The 23,597-nt window shown below is 40.3% G+C and overlaps 2 protein-coding genes across 12 annotated transcripts in view; both read right to left on the bottom strand.

Moving 5' to 3' along the window:
* Positions 1-936, bottom strand: part of ahdc1 (AT hook, DNA binding motif, containing 1) — a 13,848-nt gene extending 12,912 nt beyond the window's left edge. For all 6 annotated transcript variants that reach the window (XM_065947997.1, XM_020631642.3, XM_065947999.1 and 3 more), the window contains exon 1: positions 406-936. The gene's annotated coding sequence lies outside the window, so the exon portion shown is untranslated. The remainder of the gene's footprint in view (positions 1-405) is intronic.
* Positions 937-1,478: 542 nt separating this feature from the next.
* yrk (Yes-related kinase) lies at positions 1,479-23,537 on the bottom strand. 6 transcript variants are annotated; one of them, XM_020631632.3, is made up of 14 exons: positions 23,390-23,537; positions 20,037-20,145; positions 14,477-14,520; positions 13,417-13,659; positions 12,266-12,368; positions 10,431-10,529; positions 9,192-9,295; positions 8,919-9,068; positions 7,139-7,294; positions 6,065-6,244; positions 5,239-5,315; positions 4,996-5,149; positions 4,632-4,763; positions 1,479-2,665 (listed from the first exon to the last, which is right to left on the bottom strand). In XM_020631632.3, exons 4-14 carry the CDS (start codon positions 13,634-13,636, stop codon positions 2,457-2,459), a joined length of 1,584 nt encoding a protein of 527 aa, XP_020487288.2. In that variant the 5' UTR covers positions 13,637-13,659; positions 14,477-14,520; positions 20,037-20,145; positions 23,390-23,537; the 3' UTR covers positions 1,479-2,456. The 6 variants fall into 6 exon arrangements, with proteins under 6 accessions (XP_020487288.2, XP_020487285.2, XP_029132787.2 ...); XM_020631629.3 differs by lacking the exon at positions 7,139-7,294 and adding an exon at positions 7,859-8,023; XM_029276954.2 differs by lacking the exon at positions 7,139-7,294 and adding an exon at positions 7,859-8,023 and having other exon boundaries at positions 14,436-14,520.
* Positions 23,538-23,597: the final 60 nt, after the last annotated feature.

A 23,597-nucleotide genomic window follows, 5' to 3' on the forward strand; every position in this document is an offset into this window, starting at 1 on the left:
GTGCCATAAGTGTGACATTACCTGGGGCACTACTGTATAATGTTGCCCTGATTACACAGTTTAAAAATTGAGGCAAATAAGGCTAATTTATGAGAAATGGGGAAAACAGGTGGGGGAACGTGGAGTTCAATGTGTGCGCATTCAATCACACCCTGTGTGTTAGTATGAGTTAAAGCATCATCATTGAATATTTCCCCACACACACATACCAACACTAAAGCCCAAATGACCCAGCAGCACGAGCTGTGTAATTGCAGAGCTCCGTCCGTCATTGGCAGTGACGAGGTTAATGTGAAACACTCAGAAAGATACGTAGCCAGAGGTGCGCAGCACAGCTGGCTGAGCGGACAGTAGCCTAAGCAATTTTTGGGTGTTGTGTACATAAGACGCTGCACGCGCACTCACCACGGGAGAAAGAGAGTCTGAGGGCTCGCGCTGTTTGCTGGAGCTGTTGCGGTGTCAACGCTGGCTGGCGGTGCTGCGAGCTCTTGCGGCTGTCGGTGGTGGTGCTTTGCTCCTCTTCTTGCGCGGGTCACGGAGCATTTGCCTTGACGGCTGCAGCCGTCAGCCAGCAGCATTCCCCCTTCATATGGGCTTCCCGCGTCGGAGGGAGACAGTCCTCCCACATCAATGTAAACGCTGTCTCCTGCCGTCGCGCGCCACCGTCTCGTGCAGTTCAACGGAAACCGATCCTCTGGCTCACAGCAATATCTGCACCAACAAAGATGGGAAAGCAAAAACACAAAGGCATGGGAAAATGGACAAAATGTGTAGAAGAGAGATTGGTTCTCAGTCTTTTCCGCAATTCATGCGCTGACAGCCGCGCTCGAGCACTGTGCTCTGTTTTTTGTGACAGGCACGGGACTCCCCAGTATGTCGACCGTGCGCCCGTGCGTCTCTGCCTCTGCAATTCCAGCTCTCTGTCTGTTGTGCGCCCCTGTCTCCACTGAGCCTCACCAATGTGCCTAACAGTCCATCCAGGCACCCGTAGTTGGCCTCACTTCACACCTCTGGAATTATGGGAACAGTAGTTTACTGAAGACTGAAAGAACGAGCTTGAGAGAGAGAAAGAGAAAGAGAGAGAGAGACATTTCGAAATACTTTTTTTCTGGTACCAGCCATCGCCCATGAATAAAATAGAATACGTAATTGTATAATTTAAAAGCTAAAAGTGGTAAAACTGTAAGCCAGGTCTCATGCATTTCCTATTGAGACATTCAATTCAAATTAATTGCTTCAAGGGATACATATTTCTATTTATTTTGTTTATCTTAAAAACGTTAATGCCGTAAAGTAAAATGGGCAATTTATAGATAGAAATATTTGGTCATCCAAGTCAAAAATACATTTTAGACTGAAATAAATTGTTATTCATTCCTGTATTTGAGGCAAGTCTGCATGTGAAGGTGCTCGTTTCTGACATAACACAGAAGGAAAACGACATACATGTTCAAATACAATTAAAACAGAGGAAGTCATTACCCAGAAAAGATATCTTTATTACAATACCATGACAGGGGAATCTCAACTCAAAGGTCACACATATATGTAAAACACTTTTTCCAAAATCTACTGACACTGATCTTCCCCTTTGTCTTAAACATATATCCCTGCCCTCCCAATGAATGAAAACTGTAGGCCTATACATGTTAACTAGATAAAGAAGTTTTGTGATGCTCAGATATGTCTGAGTTAAATTATAACAACAGAGACAGTTCATACAAAATTTATATTAACATAAAAAGAGCATTTCTTACAATCTCTCAGACTATACTAAGTTTTAAATGTATTTTAAACCTAAAATAGCCTTTCCTTTGACCACATTTAGGCACAGGTTGGTGCATTGTTTGAAATTAGTCCTCATTTAAGATGACTGATATGTGTCTGTGTGCATAATCTGCTCAGTTACCATGCAGTTTCACCAGGTTCATTTTGACTCTCTCTCAAAGATGTTATAGTTAGATCTGAAATCTGTTGCACTCTCTTTTACGTTGGTATCAACAGTTTTAGGTAAAACGTCTGCTTACAACATTCATTTTCTCAGACACACATATCAAAGGATCTGAACATACATGGCAGCTGATCACATCATGTTCCAATCTGACTTCCCCCCCACCTCAACACAACCATCTACATCTTCTTTCAGTTCCTTGTTGTCATGGTTACAGAGTAAAGCAACATTACTGCAAGGCCTGATGAGCAGAGCTCCAACTCTGCTCTTCATGATGGTTGAGTGATGTGTCCTGAATGGACTGCAGAGTATGAAGACCAAAAGAAGGGAAACTGCATCTACACAATCAAACAATGCAATGATATGTATTATATATGCGTACTGTTGGTGTGAGTGTGTGTGTGTGTGTGTGTGTGTGTGTGTGTGTGTGTGTGTGTGTGTGTGTGTGTGTGTGTTGTTTGTCCATTTATTGCTCCATATTTGTCCCCTGTGTGTGTTTGTGTGGTCACAGGTTTTCTCCCGGTTGATACTGCGGCTCTGTGGCAGTGAAGTAATCTTCCAAGAAGGACTGCAGGTACTCAAATGTATGCCTTTCGTCGGCCTCCCGCCTCCAGCACTGCACCATCAGTTCATGGAGCGAGGCGGGGGACCCTGGGGCACAGGGCATCCGGTATCCCCTCTCCACCTGCTCCAGAACTTCACGGTTGTTCATGCCTAGAGGGAGGAGAGAGGGGGAGCCGGATGTGGGCGCAGGAGAGGAGAAGAGGATAAAAACACATTAAAAATAAATAAATAAATAAAAACACTTCTAATGAATATAGAGACAAGAGAAAAACAAGAGAGGAAAACATAATCAAGAGTAGTAAGAATACTAAGGTTAACTCGCAACACAATGCAAAGATGACATTTAGCTGACATACTGCAAATATACACGTTTTATAGTATGCAAGAAATGTATCAAAGAAGGAACTTTTATTGTGTGTTGATTTTGGCACACCCTGTGGACAGAAGGGGATTTATGTCACACTGGTCCTGTTCTTTATTCCTGTGTATTATTCTCTAAGAAAAAATCTCACCATGCTTCCTTTTAATCTGTCAACCATGGGTGTATTGATGGGAGGAAAGGTGGGGCAAACTACCCAGGGCCCCAGTGGAGAAATGAGCCATTAGGGCCTGAAATAGATTTTTTTTTTTCTTTTTTTTTTCAGAACTTTAATGTGATACTATATATATATATTTTTTTTCAGATATTCTAAAACCTGTTTCAACACCACAACGTCATAAATAGAAGTCATAGGTTAAAATTGTTTTTAATTAGTAAATATAGCAGGTAAACTCCTTCACACTGTCTAAATTGAACAAAAACAAGCTTCAGTTCTTTTCAACTGTGACGATAGTTAAAAGGAAGGAGACTGTATCCTTTTAAAATGTGTGACGTCAAAAAGTATTGGGGGGGGGGTCACTGGTGGCACAGTGGTTAGTGCGCTCGCCCCATGTATGGAGGCTGAGGTCCTCCAAGCGGGCGGCCCAGGTTCGAGTACAACCTGTGGCTCCCTTCCCGCATGTACTTCCCCACTCTCTCGCTCTCTTCCTGATTTCCAGTTCTATCCACTGTCCTATCTCACCAATAAAGGCACAAAAAGCCCAATGCCAAATCTAAATATAATATTTTTTTTAAGTATTGAGGGAGGAACATTTTGTCGACTTTAATCTAAAGCTTTTGTTTGATTCATGTGTAATGGAGATGTGTTAATAGCATTCTCACAGAGTTGGCGGAAGCTGCTGTGGAGGGGAGCAATGTGCGCCCCCGTGGCAGACTACTACTAACACTTTTTAATGTGTATAAAGAATCAATGTTCTGCCTGCAATTACATTGTTTAATATTGCAATAATGATTTCAGTGTGATAAATAAAACAAAATTAAAGAGTGCATTAGCTAAAATTCACAGTTTGTATATCTATCTGCTGTTCTTCATGTTGTACAAGATACCTGTGTCTGGAACATTTCCCTACTGAATCCAAAAAGCTTCTGTTTTGTTTTTTTTACACATAAATTGTTACCACATAATAGAAGAGAAGCTTGTAGCTGTAATGTGCTTCATTCAACTGCATCAAAACGGTATAAACACAACCATTACAGCAGGACTCCTTCCAATAGTTAAATTGTACCTATGCTGAGTGAGCGCGCATTGCATGTATGAACTAATTCTTCTGATGTACTCCGATAAATTCATACTTTTGTGATGTGTTTATTTCAAATGCTGATGTTGAGATAACAGTGGAAATTGTTATTAATTGCGCAGCAATTGACAGCCGTTCATTTATGTTAACTGAGTAAGAAAGGGCATTTTTTCTAATAGCAGAGTCTGTGGGTTTGTGTGCACATAAGGAGACGTTTAAGCAAACTGCTACACTTTCATATTTTGCTTTAGAAACATATAAAACAGCTCAAAACTGGCAACCGTTTTTAATGTGTTTAGTAGTGTTTTTCATGTGTATTTTCTATTAAGTAAAGTATTTAATTTTCAACACATGTTTTCATATGATAAATGTGGTATATCTATTGCTTTATTTGACTTAAGTTAAGTCAAAAAAAGAGACTTTTCACTGCACAGGATGATCAGCCTCTTACTGTGGGAGATGAAAAAGAAAAACTAAACCAGCAGATATCACACAGTACCTGGGTATGGCACCCGTCCCTTAGTGATGAGCTCAGTTAACAGGATGCCAAAGCTCCACACATCTGACTTGATGGTAAAGCGCCCGTACAGCGCTGCTTCTGGAGCCGTCCACTTGATGGGAAACTTGGCCCCTGAAACCATGGAAACACAGTGAAGACGTATAATCATATAATTAGGATAGGTTATGTATAAAAATATAGGCATGGAGGCAGAGGCAGACACTCTTAATCATCACTTTGTGCAAGCGTAGTTCTCCTCTTTGCTCTCTCTGATATGCATACACACACATACCACACACACACACACCACACACACACACACACACACACACACACACACTTACTTAATATAACATGCTGTTACCTTGTCTGGCTGTGTATTCGTTGTCTTCAATGAGTCGAGCCAGGCCAAAGTCAGCGATCTTGCACACCAGATTGTCTCCAACAAGGATGTTAGCTGCTCGCAGGTCACGATGGATGTAGTTCATCCTCTCGATGTATGCCATTCCAGCTGCGATCTATGAAAACATTGAGATTGAAAAGGCTCAGACAGACTAATCAATTCTCTCATTGTGTGTCTGTATTTATGTGTTTGTGTTTAACTCACCTGTGCAGCCATGTCCACCAGCTGAGGCAGCTTCAGACTCTGACCCTCACCATCTTTTAAGAAGTCCAACAAACTTCCTGAAAAAAAAGAGGGTTGCATCATGATTGGTCCCTAATGCCTCCAGGAGCTAATTCATTTTTGCTGTATAAAGGTGTGTACATACGGTATATTAGATACAATTATTATGCTTGTAATAATGCTTGAGATATGCTTGCAAATTCATACAAACGATACACTTTAGTTTTTCTACATACAACTACATGCTAACTTTTATCAGCTTTCTTTTAATATTTAGTGGCTTTTTAAAGGTTTCACCTGCCCTCTGGCCATCTTCAAACCAAGGTCAAAGGTCATGCTCAGAGGAAGAAAAATCATCTTTAGAATTAGAAATAATACAGAGCTTTGCCCTGCAGGGAGACACATGGGCCTGAACTCTGGTCTTCCAAATTATAAAATGTCTCCCAAATCATCGCAACACAATTTAAATTTTGAGATAAATATCTTTATTTATTTTTTCTTCAGGCAATTTGCATGTGCCTTTATTAATAAGAGAGTGGGGAATGAGACACAGCACAGGAGCCATGGGCCAGAAATAAACCGTGGCTGCCACTTTGATGACTGTTTCCTATGTACAGGGGGCGCACAAAATAACCACTAGTCCACCGGCGCCCCAAATATCTTGATTTTTAAATGTCTCTTTAAGTTTTTTGTCTCCTTTTATTCTCCTTAGTGGGCAGGAAATGGTTTACAGTTTGCCAACAATAGGTGTTGATTCATACTGTATCTACAGTGTATTACAGGCATGGCAGTGTAATCAGCCTGCTACCTTGACTCATGAACTCAGTGATAATGTAGATAGGCTCCTCAGACACGACGGCATAGAGCTGCACCAGCTTGTCATGGCGGAGTCTCTTCATGATCTGAGCCTCCTCCAGGAAGGCCTCAGGGGACATAGTCCCTGGCTTCAGAGTCTTCACTGCTACCTTGGTGGTACCGTTCCACATTCCTGGCATACAGACAAGGGGATGTGAGTGGAAACAGAGACCCACTGCACAAGACAAAACTATTTCTGATAGCTTTTTAAACATACATGTACGACAAACAAACACTCGGACATCAAACAATATGTAGGTGATGAGATATGTGGGATCAAAGTTCTGATGCATGCAGGTGATAGATACTTCTGGGAGCATGCATGACATGAGACAGGTGATGTTAGAGGTAGAGAGGACGGGAGGGAGGTGTACTGGTCTTTCGTTAACTTAACCCTGAGTTATACAGACACACACAAAGCTTTGAGGCTTCTGGTAGAAACTCTGTATGGCTCAAAAACCCAATGTCTGGTTTTTAATTATTGAGAGGCCGTTTTTCCTTAGTCATCTCTGAAACTGGAAAAAAATTAGTTAAAAATTATGAATAAATATAAGAGGGTCTATCCTTGATAAATATCAAGATGTGGCCTTGGGGAGTCTTCATTTACGAGGAAAAAACAAATGTGGTACATTTTGAATCTCTAAAAATCTAATATATTCTTTTAAATGTTTTTAAAGCCATTCTATAGCCAGAGAAAGTAACAAAACCGCTTTCAAAGAGAAATGAATTGATTTTACAGAGCAAAATTAAAAGTGTTATAATGCTTAGTTTTGGTGAGAGAAACTGTAGGATGATCTTAATTTGATCCTATCAGGAATGTTACTGGACAACATCATGTGGGAATGCCAAGCCAGACTGGGAAAACAACAAACTTTACCTTCAAATACTGACACAAATGATCAACCACAGCCAGACATTCATTATCACCAACAGTCTGTGCTTAGGAATAATAAATGATACAGTTTTATACCGGACGAACAGTTCTCCCTCTAAGCCAATAGAGGACTTCAGAGGTTGTCTTTCTCACCCATCCAAACGTCCCCGAAGCAGCCATGTCCCAGCTTGGTTTGCATGGACAGTGCCTCTCGAGGTACCTCCCAGGCGTCCCGCCCAAGGCCCATGGTGAGCGGGATAGAGTTGGGACAGGGCTCGGTCAAGAAATAACACAGCCCGTCATTGCTGCCTAACAGGGAGGAGGTGGATCAGAGGAAATGTAGAGGAAGGAAAGATTGGAAGTGGGTGGTGAAGAATGGGATAAAGAGGTGAGGTGGTGAGTTGAAAGATGAAGGAAAGATGGGTGGGGAGGAGGGGGGGGTGACAAAGAGGTGAGGTGAGATGATGAAACATGCACATGCAACAACAGGGGAGAGGGGCTCAACTCTGCACAGCTGGATGTAAAATAAAGAAACATTTTTATTCATAAGATGCTGTCTCTGTGTAATTGTTATCACATACAGGGATTTATTAAGGATTTGTTTCACTGCTGCAGTTTCTACTCCACACACCATGTATCACTTTTGTGTGTGTTGTATTAATTTGTGTAGTCCTATCCTTTAGATGTATTTCTCACAGGTAGACAAACCCAGGCAGATAAACAGGGCTTTACAGTGTGTGTGTTTACTGATGTCCTTGTCAACTGAAAACAACCAAGAATTAAATGAACCTGCTCATGTTTTAATACTTTTTCATCCAGGTGTGCTACAGATGTCACCTTGCCCCCACTGCAACAAAACACCATACGTCCTACCCATCCAGACTTCTCCAAACTGGCCGTTGCCAAGTTTCTTAATCAGCTGCAAGGATTCACGGGGAATCTCCCACATATCCTTGGTCTTCACCGATAAGTCAGCCAGCTTAGGCATGCCCCGCTTACAACTGCCAATCAAACGGCAGCACAGTCCCGCCGCTCTCTCTGAACGAGAGAGGGGAGACAGACAGACAGGAGAAAAAAGGAGGAAACAAGAGATAGAGAAAACAGAGAACAGAAGTGCCAACCGTGGAGATAAAGTGAGAACAAGACAGGTTGCTCATATGCTTGGGCAACTGACAAGTTAATCACAAAGTCATGTATAAAGGCACACAGAAAGTGAAGCAAAAAAGACATAAACACACATCTTGAGCAGCAGAAACATCTATAGGTACAAAAATACAGTCAAAGTCACAAACTGCAGAATGTTTGTTATCTTATCACAAACCACTAGGGGGCATATTTACACTGAGAGACGGCAGAGGAAGTAAAGGGTGTGAACACTACTTGTTTTAAAAACTGTGAATCAAGCTTGAAAAGTCTAGTGATGAAGGAAGCCTGCCCGCCATTAAAGTAAGTGAATTTCTTAGATGATCAAAGACATAAGTATTTATTTGGCACAAAGGCCCCTCCTGCAGATTTTCTATTTGTATTACAAAAGGAGATTATTATTTCTGATGAATTGATATGTTAGCCTTATTTTTAATATTCTAGCTCTTGTAGCTGATGAGTAATAAAAAAATGCAAACTCAAAATATTTCTCTAAATGTCTTTCCATGAAACAAAGCATAGTGCTACGAACGGAACTAATGTACAATAAAATTACTTTTTAACTAGTCAATATTATTGACTACTTGTCATATGTCATATTATATTGTCATCACATTTGGATTCAAGTGAAGAGATAAGTACATTCTTCCTTGCAGCTGTGTAGAGAATGACAGCAAAAAGATTCAAAACACATTTTTAAATGGCGTCTATGGAAGCAGGAGCTTTTAGAGCTGGAAAGCACATAAAAATGACAAAAAAAGAAGCAGGTGGCTGTGTGCATGTGGGTTACCTGTGTAGTGCTCTACCAGCTGCTGCACGGTGTCAAACTGAGATCTGGTAGTGATGTAGTAACCACCGTTGTCTAGTTTGCGGATCTTATAATGCTTTACGTGTTCTCCCTTGTTGTCATCCCAGTCACGGATAGACAGAGAGTAAGCACCTGTAAAGAAAGGTGGATAAAAAAAAACCCAGAGAAAAACAGAAAGCTTAGACAAATTAGAGCAGTAACTGATAATGAAGACTTTATTTTTCTTGTGTGTTTTTCTAAGTGTGGTCTACTGACCCTTGGTGGTCTCGCTCTCTCGTATGAGGAAAGTACCCCTCTGGTTGCCCTGACCCAGCAGTTGTCTCTCCGCATCCTTCCTCCCCATCTTCCCAAAATACCACCTGTGGTCATGACAACAACACACAGATTAAATTCACATCATTTGAACCCAGCCTGAAAACTTCATATCACGTCTTAAAGAAATCATCAGTGCAAGTAAAATACATTCACTGCTTTGTGATAATGTCAAGTCCCCCTTCATGGAGGTCAGCAAAGGAGTACCTCAGGGATCTATCCTTGGGCCACTTCTATTTACAATGTATATAAATAAAATTTCAGAAAATATTGAAAATTGTAAAATTCATCTGTATGCTGATGATGCAATATTATATGCCACTGCGCCCTCAAATATTCAAGCCCTTTCATTGCTACAGACCAATTTTAACTCTTTCCAGCAAACTCTTGCTCATCTTAAACTGATACTGAACCCACAAAAAACTAAATATATGATCTTCTCAAGACAGAACATTGAACCCATTAATGCTACATTGTCAACAGTAGACAATGTAAAAATTGAGTGTGTCCAACAGTTTAAATACTTAGGTATCTGGCTAGGTCATGATTTGTCATATAGGTCTCACATTTCTTGTCTAACTGGAAAAATAAGACCGCAACTTGGTTTCTTTATAGGATTATCTATAAACATTTCAAGCCATTCAACCAGATATCAAAATTGGATCACTTTGAAAATACCAAGGTTTAGGACTGAATGGGGAAAGACTGTTGTCACTCCACCCGTTAAGTGGAATAACTTTCAGAGGACAGCTACAGTAAGTGACCTCTCTTGTTTCATACTGCGTTTTTCAAGAACTACCTAAGGAAGGAAATTGCAACTGTTTTAAAATGTGAAATCATTGAAATTGACATGGTTTGGGAGTATGAATATGTGTTTCGGTGTCTATGCCATTGTTGTTTATATGTATTTGAGCTGTTTTTATTTTTTTATTGCTGCAGGTCACCCCTGGAAAAGAGACCTCGGTCTCAGTGGGTCCTCTCTGCTAAAATAAATGATAATAAAATTAAATTAAAAAAAATTGCATCTGTGTGTGTGGGTGTGTAGCCACTTCCCTTTTTGCTGTGCGGTTTCAAGAGAGCCCACTGTCATTTGCTCTTGTCAACAGCTGTTGCTGTGTGTGTGTGTGCGGGCGTGTGTGTGAGTGTGTGTGTGCGGGCGTGTGTGTGCGTGTGTTTTCTCACTCTTCAGCCTGTATGGAGTCAACAGGAGCTACATAATTGGACGGTATGTAACCTGAGTTGCCCGTGTCCAAAGACCGAGCCTCCCACCAGTCACCCTCCCTGCAAAAAACACATACAAAACAATGATATGCGTGTTAAAATACAGTCAAGTATGACACTAAAGTGAGAAGTTCAAGTGTCCATAGGGCAGGACAGGGTTGTTGAGTTGCAATAAGGGAGCAAAGATGAGCTGGTTAGTAACGTGGAATAGAAGATGGAAATGGAGCCAAAGACAAACAGTTCAGGAAGCAAAGGAATCCCTTAGACATACTAAGATTGTATGTAATACATGTATGTCGACAAGAGAAAGTAGTGAGGAGAACATGGCTGTTGCTCAGGCTAAGCAGTGACAGTGGGTGAACGGGCAAAGTGTAGAGAAGAGGAAGCTTAGCTGGAGGGACCTGTAGAATAAATAGGTCATCCAAAACCTAAATAGTGGGTAGACGGGGACCCATCGTGCCCACTGTGTTCAGAGATAGCTACGTTGAGGGACATTCTGGCAGGCTGTGAGTCTAGTCTGTCAGAAGGTTGGTATACATGGCGACATGGCGGTTTTGAAAAGCTTAGCAGCCAAATTGTAAAGTTATAGATGACAGGTAAACTTGGGAAATATTCAGAAAAAGAGTGCAGCTTTTCAATTTGTCTGTGAGGGAGTGAAATATAAGGTAGGTAGATTTTTAAGCAGGCAAGAGTGAGGACACCTAAAGAGTGCTCATGATTGGGAGATGCAGGTAGATCTAGGAGGAAAACCTGTTGTTCCACAGGAAATCATTTGCTCTAACTTCAGGCCTGATAGTAATATGGTCTTTGAGTCAGCAGATAGTTTATTTTATTGAACTGAAAGTTCCCTGGGAGGACGCAAAGTAAAGAAAAAAACTTAGATATGCAAGTTTAGGGGCAGAAGCTAAACAGTGTGGATGGAAAGTTAGGATTAGTCCAATAGAGGGTTCAAAGCACAATCAACTACTGCATAAATGGGAGGACTGGGAGTTCTGGACAGAATTTAAGAAGTCAGTGGATTTAGATGAGGAGAAATAATGTGAGTTCGTGGGCCAATACAAAGGTAGGAGAAACCCCTTTATCGCCTTTGTTCTCTTATCTTCCCTCAAGAAATTTGGGAGTAAGAACAACCAGACCATGCCAGCCCCATACAGGTCACAGTCTTCCAGAGGTATCATGGGACTAACTAGACATCACACCAGAGAAGGGAGGATCCCACTTGACAACTAGATGTCCTGGCTCTTACAGTGAACACAGAGTTGAGATGTGGGGGTAGACAGGGCCATGTGGTAGGTGGTATCTGTTTTGTCACTGCCTGGCTTACTCGCACAAACAGAGTCTGGGTATGATCAAGGTGGAAATGCTGTTTGGATTGCAGTGGTAAACTGAGGGCCATGTGGTAGATTATGTAACTTCTCAGTAGGGCATGAGGACATAATAAGGATGAGGGGGCACAAGTATATTGTTTTTAATTCAAATGTATCAAAGTACAAAATATCCTTTGTCTACATTGAAATAACATTAAAACAAAATATGTTTCATTAATAGTACATTCCAAACAACTCATTTGGCAGGAAGCAACATTTAAAACTTAAACACTGTAAACAAATTAATGACATTTTGGAAGTTATAACTCATCGCATTTAACACATTTGAATCTGATCACATGAAGTTTAAGTTTAATACTCAGCCACCAATGTATTAATGGCCTTTTTATTAATACAACTGATCAAGGTTCCCCTTAAAATAACAAAGGCATTAAACATATAGCTATATTTATGAAAATGTATACTTACGTGTTGTTGATGATCTGAAATTTCTCTCCTTTCTGAAACGTCAGGTCATCTTCAGTGCGAGCGTCATAGTCATACAGAGCTATAAAGAGAGTGACTCCACCACCTGTTTGCAGAGAAATACAGACAGAGACATAAATACACACACAACATTAGAAAAGAGAAGAGATACATGTTTTAGTTAAAAACACATACGTTCATACAACTCAACTGAAAGAATCCGGAAGGGTGATTTATAGTGTTATAAAATGTCATAAACACAAGTACACATTTTCTCAAATAACTTGTTGTCTAATGCTCATTTATTGGAGTTCCTTTTGTTCATCCTAAGAGATCAGTTCTAGTATGATTTAAGTGTAATAGGTAGGGAACAAAATCTAAAGTCTTCTCTTCTTGCAAAAAATGAATTTACTCCTTCAACAAGAGCTAATGTGAGGCGTACTGCTCCTTCACAGCATCTCAGTAAGGAAACTTTGAGTGTATCTTGTGGTAACAGTAACTTGGCAAGATTTCTAAAAAAGAAAGCCTTGGGACACCTTCAAGTTAATTTTTAAGATGCATTTTTTTCTCAATACAAGTCATAGTTAAGTGAGCATTGATTCATGACAGAATGAAACAAAGGGATGGTTGAGTTTTCGTCATCTGTTAAAAATTTTTCTATAGTATTTAAAAAAATACTGCTTAACAGAGAAACACAATCACAAGATACATGATGGTAAAGGGTACATGGTAAAGACTACTCAAAGCTGTTTTTACACTGCAGGTCTACACCTACCCATTCACATTTATTTACACACTGATGGCAGCGGCTGCTATGTAAAGTGGTCATCAGTATTAACTAATCACATTTATTAATATTCACACCACATTGACAAATCAGTGGAACAACTTGGGGTTAAGTGTCTTGCTTAAGGATGCATCGACATGTGACTACAGGAGCTAGGGATCGAACCCCAGACCTTCCGGTTAAACGATGACCGATTATAACACACTGACCCACATCTGCCCAGATGTCTCTTACTATAAATGTATCTAATTATTTAGACAATCATCACAGGCTTATAGATGCATAACTGAGAAAACAAAAAGTAGGATAGAAACAAATCATTTCTGACACACACACACACACACGCAGTCCTCGTCCAGACTAATACCTCCAGGCCGCTGGTTTGTGTTGGTGTTGGCGAAGATAGCGCTGGAGGAAAAGCCCGTGTTGAAGTCCGGGATGCTCTGAGTGGGGTCCGGGCAGTAACGGCCCTGAGTCAAGGCCGTGGACGACACTCCATCTGCGTTGCTAGGAGACAGATCTGCAATGTCTGCTGATGATGCTGCTTCTTTGGCAGACTTTTTCCGCTTGCAACAGACACACCCCATAATAACCAGCGCAGAGACAGCGTCTGTGAGAACAGGAAGCGTTAAAGACACTTGATGCCACATTATTTCATGTGTCAATGTCTAAATTTCTTCTCTTCATATATGAATATATTTGTTGAGAGATAAAAACAAAAGTTAGTTTAAATGGACGCCTGCTTAGCTCAGTACTTAACACATTGGCCGCAAGTTCGACTGGCACTTTAGTGCAATAATTTAACCAGCCCTTTCTCTCTTTCTCAAATTCCCTATCCTTTTTCAGCTGTCCCATCTAATACAGGCAAAAGGGCCAAAGAAAATCTTTAAAACTTTTTTTTAAATCTTAGAATAAAATTAAGGAGCACGGTCAACCAAAATGTATCATCTCTGATAGATAAAAGTTTAATCTTATAGTTTATCGAATCAAGACAACAAAAAAAGGGTAGGCCAAATTCAAGCAGCGGAGTCTTAAATTTACAGCCTTTTTAGCCATAGGTTGAGTCATTGCCACACAAAGGCAGGATCCTACATTTCACACATATAACACAACAAAACCTTGACTCGGACCACCACTGCCTGATTAACAGCCACATTTTCTATCTCTACCATTTAACGCTAATAATCTGAAGTCTCATGCAAAATCTTTGATGCCCCTGAAGACATCACTATGACATCACAAGGGTTAACAATTCAAACACTGGAAAGCTGCTCAAGCCACAGAGAGTCTCCCATGATGAGCTGTACCTTCATGCGTATATCTCAGAAATGCCCCTTTAATTTCTGTAAGCACCTATTTCTGAAAAAATGCAGCGAGATTACTTACAAAAAGTTTAAGGAGGAAGAAGAAGTTCACTTCTCTCTCACCTGATGTCTTCCTCTTTCAAATCATCTGTCAATCAGCATCGCCACTGAAAAAAAAAAAAAAAAAAAAAGAGGCAAGAGGTGAGTGACGAGGGCTGGGATGAGAGAGCGGGGCAGGGGAGGATGAGAGGATGAGTGGCAGAGACACAGAGACAGAAGAGGTGATAGAGAGTGTGAAAGAAAGGCTCAGGGGTGGCAAAGCGTGAATAAGAAGATGTGTGAAGGGAGACGAGAGGAGACAGAGAAGTAAGAAAAAAACAGACAGAGACAGTTCAAGATAGGGAAAGACAAAGAGAGATGTGAGGTTAGCCACTTCCTTTTTTGCTGTGCAGTTTCAAGAGAGCCCTCAGTCACTCGCTCTGGTCAAAAGCTGTGTGTGTGTGTGTGTGTGTGTGTGTGCGTGTGCGCGTATGTGTGAGAGAGAGAGAGAGAGAGTTGGTGTTGTGTTGAAATCTAACTGTAAATGTCATCATTAAACAGGTATAACTGACACAGAGACAGTCACTGCAAATCTGTTTCACAAAGTGTTCATGCATACACAATAATTCTGACTTCCAGTTTTTTTAGCGAGCTGCATTGTTTGAACTGAACTTGTGTTGACAAAGCCTGAACCAGCAGAGGAAATAACATACAGAGAACACTGTAAAACATTTTAATTGTGTGCACAGACTTCTGCAGCCAGTCACGTCTATTTGGAAGGTTTTTGCAGGAAGATCTCGACATGTGTACTGCTGCAAGCCAAGAGTTTATAAGGTACTCTAACGCAAACATTTCATCAGGAAAGCCTAGCTCCAAGAGAGTCGATAATGTACCCAATTATAGAATTGCCATCTTCATACCCATAAATCAGAATCAATACCTGTGAAAACTATTAACAAAAATTGATCATTTTAACATTTAGCTCTGTTGTATGACCGGAGTTTAAAAGGCATGCTAACAAATAGGAAACATAAGGCCTTACGATTCAAACTGGCAACAATTAAAGCCGCCTTAACTTCAGGCAACAGCTTTCCCGCCTACTGAGGAATTCCAGGGAAGTCACACAAAGGAAGAACAACACAGGTTACAACAGGGAGTGACAACATAAACCAACACTTTCATTATAAAGACGCACACAAGAGCTCCCAATGAACGATGCAAGATTTGTATCATCCACAGTGGTGATTCCCAGAAATACCTTTGAGTCTTAAGGTAACACAAGCTATCACAGGCTACATCCAGAAGGGCCAAAATGTGCAAAAATTTGACTTTTGCCCAAGTACGCACATACACACTCACTATCAGGCTGGCCATCAGGAGAGCTAAAGGAAGTAAGCCCTGTTTGAGTTTCCTGTCCACCCTTCTGATGGCTCCCCCCTTTTCCTGGAAACTCAGGACACAGTCCATCCACACACAAAACAACAAGCAGCTGCAGGGCCACAAACACCCCCAACACACGCATACGCACAATCACACATCTTCCTCTCTGTTACTCTTACATTTGCCAACACCCTTCAACAATAACCTTTCATACTATCTGACCTATCTTTGTGTTTGTGATAAAGCTCAAAAAGAAGTAGAAGAAGATGCCTCCGCCCTTTCATCTTTATCTTACCTTAGTCTCTCATATCTTCTTTTTATGTCTTTTTTTGTGGCAAGGACTACTTTCACTTATGAACTATTTTCAGTAATAAGCTCAAGTTTTGTTAATGCAAACACAATTACCAGGTGAATACAGTGTGGTATGAAATGTTTGTACATGCACTTCACTAGTGCTGCGCAGTTAATGAAGTTACAATTTAAAGAGGTCATATTATGCCCTTTTGGGGGTTCATATATTTAATCTATGTACCTACTAAAATATGTTCACAATAGCTAAAGTTCTAAAAAAGTGTCTGTTTTCATGTACTGCCGCTCCATGCACCGGCTCGCTTCTGACTCTCTCTATCTCAGAAAGATAACAATATAACACACACACACGCACGCACGCACGCACGCACGCACGCGCACACACACACACACACACTGTTTGCCGGACAGTCATTGTTCTCCGCTGAGATTCCTGTTGACCAAATGTTCTTGCTCTCTTCCTCTCTGCACACACGCTTTGATAATTCATAAATGCAGTCTGATGATTCACTTTATCTGAGGTGTTAATACAAAAAAGAAAAGACTATCATAAAACAGAAAGTCACAAATTAAGGCAGCAGAAGATTGCATGGTGCACGCCCTACAGGAGCAAGGCTTCACTAGTGAAGCATGCAAATAGAGCCAAAACAACTGTGCACCCATATGTTCTTCATGTTTTTGGTTTAAAAGGTAAGTATATCCTCTGATCAGTCAAAGACATCTAAAGTACTAGAGGAGAGAGAGTCTGTGACAGGAATGGGTGGTTTATTCGGTCGCACACTGCTGCCTTTATAGAGTTTGTGTGTGTGACAAAAGCCTGCATATGCACCCGCCACACCAAAGTTATTTTTAAGATCGATTTGAGTTCCTCATTGCTTTTTAAAACCAAGAACACAAATGTGATCCAGTAAGCAACAAACTTTAATGATGACCAATTATGGAAGAGTTTTTTTGTGGCAAGAACTACTTTCACTAATGAACTATTTTAGTAATAAGCTCAAGTTTTGTTAATGCAAACACAATTACCAGGTGAATACAGTGTGGCTTAAAATGTTTGTTCACACACTGCCCTTCATTTGAAACCCTTTTGTACATGCACTTCACTAGTGCTGCGCAGTTAATGAAGTTACAATTTAAAGAGGTCATATTATGCCCTTTTTGGGGCTCATATATTGAATCTATGTACCTACTAAAATATGTTCACAATAGCTAAAGTTCTAAAAACGTGTCTGTTTTCATGTACTGCCGCTCCATGCACCGGCTCGCTTCTGACTCTCTCTCTAAGGCTCTGAAGTGCCCACGTTCAGAGTCCCCACGTGTGCCAAGTCTGATCTGATTGGTCGGCCTGTAGGCTCTGACGTAATTGGTCAGTTGCTCAGCACGGTTCTCGGAAATGTCACGCTCCTTTTACCATATTGGGAATTCAGCCACTTTGGCTCCGAAGGGAGCAAAAACATTAGCAGCTTAGCACTACTGTGCTACTGCAGGCTACGGCATATCGTGGGCGTGCTACAGAAGTTAACAGGCGTGCAACATGAGCTGCAGGGCTTGCCACAACGAGCCAATGGGCTTAGATCAGTGATCTCACACTGACAAGACATCACACTGGCAAAACATTTTCGAGGGGGGCTAGAACCGAGCGTTACATGCAGCTAATGCTACAGCTAACAGGAGGACGTAGGAGAAGCTGCGTTTCCGTGGACTTTGAATTTTTGCAAATAGATGTGCCTAAACATGCACAGGACACTCGGAAAACACACTAAAGGGCATATAAAACCATAAAAAGCAAAATATGACCCCTTTAAGTTATGATTTTGGCTTCCAAGGATCATGAGAACAAGACAACCGAGATTAAATGATAACTCTGTCCCATGCTGTGTTGTGCTCATTTTGTCCATATTTTGTATCTTTTCTTTCACTGCATTGTAATGTTGGAGGGTCCAGAAACATGTTGTAGAGATATAAACCAACAGACAGTATTAGGAGACTCCTTCTCCTCCTCCTCCTCTTGCACCCTCACCATACGGAGTATCTTGACTTGTGAGAGTGCGTAAAATTAAGATAATCCTCCCCATGAGGTGTGAAATGCAGTTCTGGAATATTTCAGGACCAGAAAGTCCTGAAAGTCCTGAAATGATCTGGAAATTGTCTTGACTCCATATGTGAAAAGGGATCTAGTCTAAAACAGTTTGTCACTCTGCTACTGGTTGCAAAACTTCCTGATGGTGTATCAACAAAATAGCAATGTCATTGTTTTATCACAGCTCTGCTCTTGCCACAGTTTAACCCCAAAAACAACTTTTTCAATTATACCCACTCCACTGAGGGTTAAGTACTTCTTTAGTTAGCTGTTTAGATATTAAACACCACTTCAATGACGGGGGTTTCACAGCAGATTTGTATACCAGCTTGCAGATAGAGAAGAAATACTATTATTAACTGTAGTTTCTCCTTCTGTCAAACATTTCAAAAGTCTGATGACTCATCCTGCACCACTCATAAGCGTATATTAATCTTTCAAACAATAAAAAAAAAGCTTATTGAAGCTTTGTTTTAAATGTATTTTTAAATTGCTCTGTCTGTTACAGTCATTGAAAATAATTATATGGAAACATCAGTCTCCTTCAAGTTGGTCTCGTTAGCTTTTGTAGGTCATATAGAAGCATCAGTATTAACTTGTGTTTCTTGTGTTTCATAATCAGCGTAACACTTTTCACAAAATGTTTTTAAAAAGTATTCTATTATTATCAGCAAGTAAAAAAAAAAGCTAAATTTACAGAACTGATTTCAGTTTCATTGTTCTATTTTTTCTGTTGATTATAACTTGAGCATTATCATGTAGGCAGATGTTTCATGTTGCAGTTGGTCAAGTTGAATGTTCCTTCTATAGTAATGCATTTTCTATCATACATTAGATATTTCGTGAGTAAAGTCTTACTATGAAAAAGCCTCTTACACCCTTGGTTTTGGCATGAATAAGTGAAAGTACAATATCTCGGTCTTAAATGTGGTAAAGTAGTATTATAAGTCGTAATACAAGTTGATATAAGGAAGCAAATAAAGTCTCTGCTACAAAGCATTAGCACACACTCAGTGCACTCTTATAAAATCACAATAACCTCACCCTCTATCGTTGAGCCTGCAAACATCCAAATCCAAAGGACCCACCCTTTCCTGCACAGTGGACTGCAGATAAGCTGCTCCCAGCGGGGACACAGAGCAACACACACATACACACACTTGTACAAGTTGTTCAAATAGGTTAAGTTTCTGTACTTACACATATTCTCTGCTCAGACTTTCTCCATTGCCCCTCTTCCTCTTTTTTTTTTTTGCTTGTTCCTGCATCTATTTCTTACCTTCTTATTTTCTCTTTCTCATTAACAGGAAGCCCCAGAGGATGAAAAATGTGAGTGCAGCAAGAATGTTAGGACAATGGGAAGCAAGCTGTCACCGAACCCCACATACGCACAACACACACAATCATACATGGAGCACAAACATACACACACTCTGAAGGGAGTGGGACAACAGAAGGGAAGGGGGAGAGCAATGGAAAAGTAAGGTGTTTCGGTCATCGGGACGTCCTGTTTCCACATGAGGTCACCACATCCTCCAGATACAGAGCACTTCGATGGCTTGTTGGAAGGCATTCATAAACAATTATGTGACTTGAGTGAAACTAAACAGTGTTAACTCTGGGTTTTGTTCCTATCAGGGAAACAAAAGAGAGCCCACCTCAGGTCGTAACAGTAACCAAAAGTTTCAAAACCTGGACAAAATCAGCTGAAAGACTCAATCCTGGAGCGTCAGAAATCAGACGTCAACAAAAATCTGTCACCGTTTGTGGGAAGGTTTTATGACAGTGGCTACGTCCATTTGTAACCCTCCCACTTAAACATATCCACACCCCCTTCCTTCCTGCCTAACCCCGAGGCTAAAGACAGGAACTGACCTCGTAAAGAAACAGGAAGTGATGATGAGGTCCAGCCTTGGACAGCCTAATGGCGCCTTCTCTTCAGTTCCACCTCAAAGTTCCACGAAAACACCTTCATACAATCCCACTTGAAAGGAGGAGAGAAACAAACAATAAAAAGTTGGATTATTTAAAATATAAGTGGAGGTGTGACTATGCGACCTTCCTGCACCCTGTCATGATGAAGGAATAAGCACAGACATCAATAACCTCATAATGGCTTCAAAAGTCCTCAGATAGACGGACATGTTAAGGAAACATCCAGCCCTGCCTTTTCCTTAAGCAGGTTTCCTGTATGTGTTGGGCATTAGGCCTTGATATTACACAAGGACATTTCTTAAACATTTGCAGGACACATGCAGAGAAAACATCCACTAGATCTCAAATGATACAGTCAGTGTGTGTGCTAAAAATCCAGATCTCATATAAGACTATTTGATTTAACAATAACTGATAGTCTTTGTTTCTAACACAAGATATTTGATGGGAACTAGTCCCACCTTTAAAGACTGCTGACCAAAATTTCTGGTAAATTCCACTTTTTCAATACTGCTTGACTTCTTAGTTTTATTCTCTGTGGTGTCTGACCAGCATGAAGAGTGGAAGTACTGTGCCTGCACTTTATTAACTTCTCGATGATACCCAAACTTCCTTTTATCTAACAGTAAGAACTCCAAAGTTACACAATTTGAACAAACACAATTTACACACAGTTCTAAGGAGGTGGGACGATAAAAATTAATATACTCATCTAGGTTTGAATGGTGCTACTTGCATGTCTTTTTACATCATTTGTTACACAGACTTTTTAGTTTTCTTTTAAAGAGTTGGCAACTAAACTGAAAAGGGTCGAAACTGAAGACAAAAAGTTGATGCTGATACAGTGGTAGCAGAAGTCTGCCAAGCTGTGACTTCACTACAGAATAATAAATCACCAGGCCCCTACTGCTTTCCTATTGAATATTATAAAGCATTTCTGAGTAAACTGACATCTCCTCTCACAAACATGTTCTTATAGTCATGACAGAAGAGAAATGGCAATTATAATACTACTTTCTTAACCAGGTAAAAATCAAACATTACTTTGTTTCCTACAGGCCTTTAAGTTTAATGAATGCTGACGATCTGTCAAACTGATTGTAAATTGACTTGAGAAAGTTGCTCCAAAAATCATTCATGCTGATGTTACAGGCTTCATTGGAGACCAAAAAAAAAAAGAAATTACCCTCCACTCGTCATTTCAATGGATGCTTTCAAAGCCTTTGACAGAATCGAACCTACATTTCTTTTTGAGACCCTTTTAGATTTAAATTCATGAAATATGTTGAAACAATTTCCAATGCTCCAAAGGCAAGATTTCTGTCTAACTTTATCTCCCTTTTGAGGAGCTGCCATCAAGGATGTCAGCCTCACCATTACTTTTTAACCTGGCTATTGAACCCTTGGCCATTGCTGGAATAACATTTGGATTCACTGAGCATATGGTAGAATTGTATGCTGTTTATCTTTTACCATTAAGATTCATTAAACTCATCTCCCCTTCTCTTAGATTGCTCAAAGAATTACAGCACTGTGTCTGGCTCTAAGTTAAACTTCAATAAAAGTTTTTTTTAAAACCTCGCCATGTAATGTGTACAATAGCCAAACAAACTACCTCACCTTTTAAATGGTCTCCCAATGATTCCAATAATTCAGAATCTATAAGTTGGGAATTCTGCTGCTAAAATTTACACTGAAAGTTATATTAAATTACTGGTACAAAGCCAAATTAATCTAAAACGATGGATGACTTACCACGGTCCTCGAACACAATAAAGATGAACCTTTTACCTAAATTCATAAGAGTCAAGTTTAATAATCTACAGAACCTTATTCGAAAGGCGACTTTAACCTCCCTGATTTTTCAAATCTCACCTTACATCCGAGTTTGAGCCAATTTGGACTTGTTTGCTTCAGAAGACAAGGAGAGAAGATGGCTATCGCTAGAAACAATAACTGCACATAACTCCTCTGAACGTAGTTCCTTTCTTGAGTAACAAAGGCGTGCTCAGTTTCATCAACAACAAGCCAATAACACTAAATACATTTATCTCATGGCAGGAGGCCAATTCCATCTTCAAACCCAAGGGGTCACTTTCTAAAAAACAATCAAATTTGGAATAACCCAAATATTCCAACTCCTTTAGCAGATAACATGATCAAAATATGGATTGATCAAGGCATTTGGTGGAGATTTAAATACAGGAGGTAGGAAGATTTTTGCATATAAACTGCCTCAACAAAACTTGTTACTTGGAAATCAGACACTGGGTCAAAGCAAACTCAACTACATTTCTTTATGCAAGGGGAAACTATTCTGAGGAAACGGTTACTAATTGCCTCCCGTACCTCGACCAGAGGTCTAACATCTGTCATATACAATATCCTTAACAACAAGTCTCCTGAGAAGAGAAACCACCCAATCACATGAACGAGAATCAGAATGAAATCATACACAATGCTGAATGGTACAAATATTCTTGATCTCCACAAAGCACAGACTTGTCCAGTTTAACATCATGTACCGGATAGTTTGCCTGTTAGCCAGAAATGTTAAGATACTATTATTTTACTGGCCAGTAACTCAGGTAAAAGATACATATTGATAAAGTGGAAATCTGACCTCCCTCCCTCACAAAGACATTGGCTCAATGAATTAACATCTCACTGTACTTCAGAGAAGATCCTCTACAATGTAAGGAAAAGAGCCACAATGATTTTGTGAGCCTTCATACATGCCTTACCTCGACTGAAATGTGATAATTGATACTCAGTTTCTGTTCAACACAAAAGTAGTGTTACAAACCAAACCTAACTCTAGGTTAGGGAGGGGGGATATCTGCTTTCTAATGTCCAGTCTCCTCTTTTTTTAAGTTGAAACAGACTTTGCACTCTACATCTGCTTTTATCCACATTCTTTTCTTCCTTTATCTTAATGTACTGTGTAGTTCTTTATTGTTTATAATATTACTAATATTTTTAGGCCTATTTCTATTGTATTTATTATCAAAACTGAAAGCGGAGCATACATGATCTGCATTGAGTTTCAAAAATTAAAAAGAGTTGTCAAATACTGGCGACTTCCTCCACACATACAGGATAAAGAAGTGAATTAAAACCCACAGCGTAGTAAATGCAGGGGAAGCTTTCTGTAAATATCATGTTTAAAAGTGAACTCTCAAAGTTTGACGGTAAAAGGAAGTCCTTCAAACATAACAAAACACTCATTCAGAAAAGAGAACACAATACATTTTACATTTTCAAACATTATGTGATGAATGGAGCGGACATACCTGACCCGATAAAAGCTTTTATCCCTGACAGTCCTGGTGTAGAGCTGAGTGTGAGTGGTGTCTCCTATGGGTGCCTCGCACTGCACGGAGCAAGTGGACGCGCGCGCGCGCTTCGTCCACGCGCCCAGAGGTGTCCACCCTATATGAGCGCGCACGTGCAATAGTCAGCTGTATAGGGCTTGTAAGGAAAAAGGTAAGCAAGCAATTC

This window comes from Labrus bergylta, chromosome 19, assembly GCF_963930695.1.
Source record: "Labrus bergylta chromosome 19, fLabBer1.1, whole genome shotgun sequence".
NCBI lineage: Eukaryota > Metazoa > Chordata > Actinopteri > Labriformes > Labridae > Labrus > Labrus bergylta.

Bases quoted from the DNA above. Each gene is read 5' to 3' on its own strand.
- yrk (XM_020631629.3), bottom strand. From the start codon at position 13,636: ATGGGGTGTGTCTGTTGCAAGCGGAAAAAGTCTGCCAAAGAAGCAGCA. The intron at 12,369-13,416 runs GTATTAGTCTGG...CTCTGCAAACAG, and splicing joins CACAAACCAGCGGCCTGGAG to GTGGTGGAGTCACTCTCTTT. The intron at 5,150-5,238 runs GTGAGTTAAACA...ATGTTTTCATAG, and splicing joins TGGTGGACATGGCTGCACAG to ATCGCAGCTGGAATGGCATA.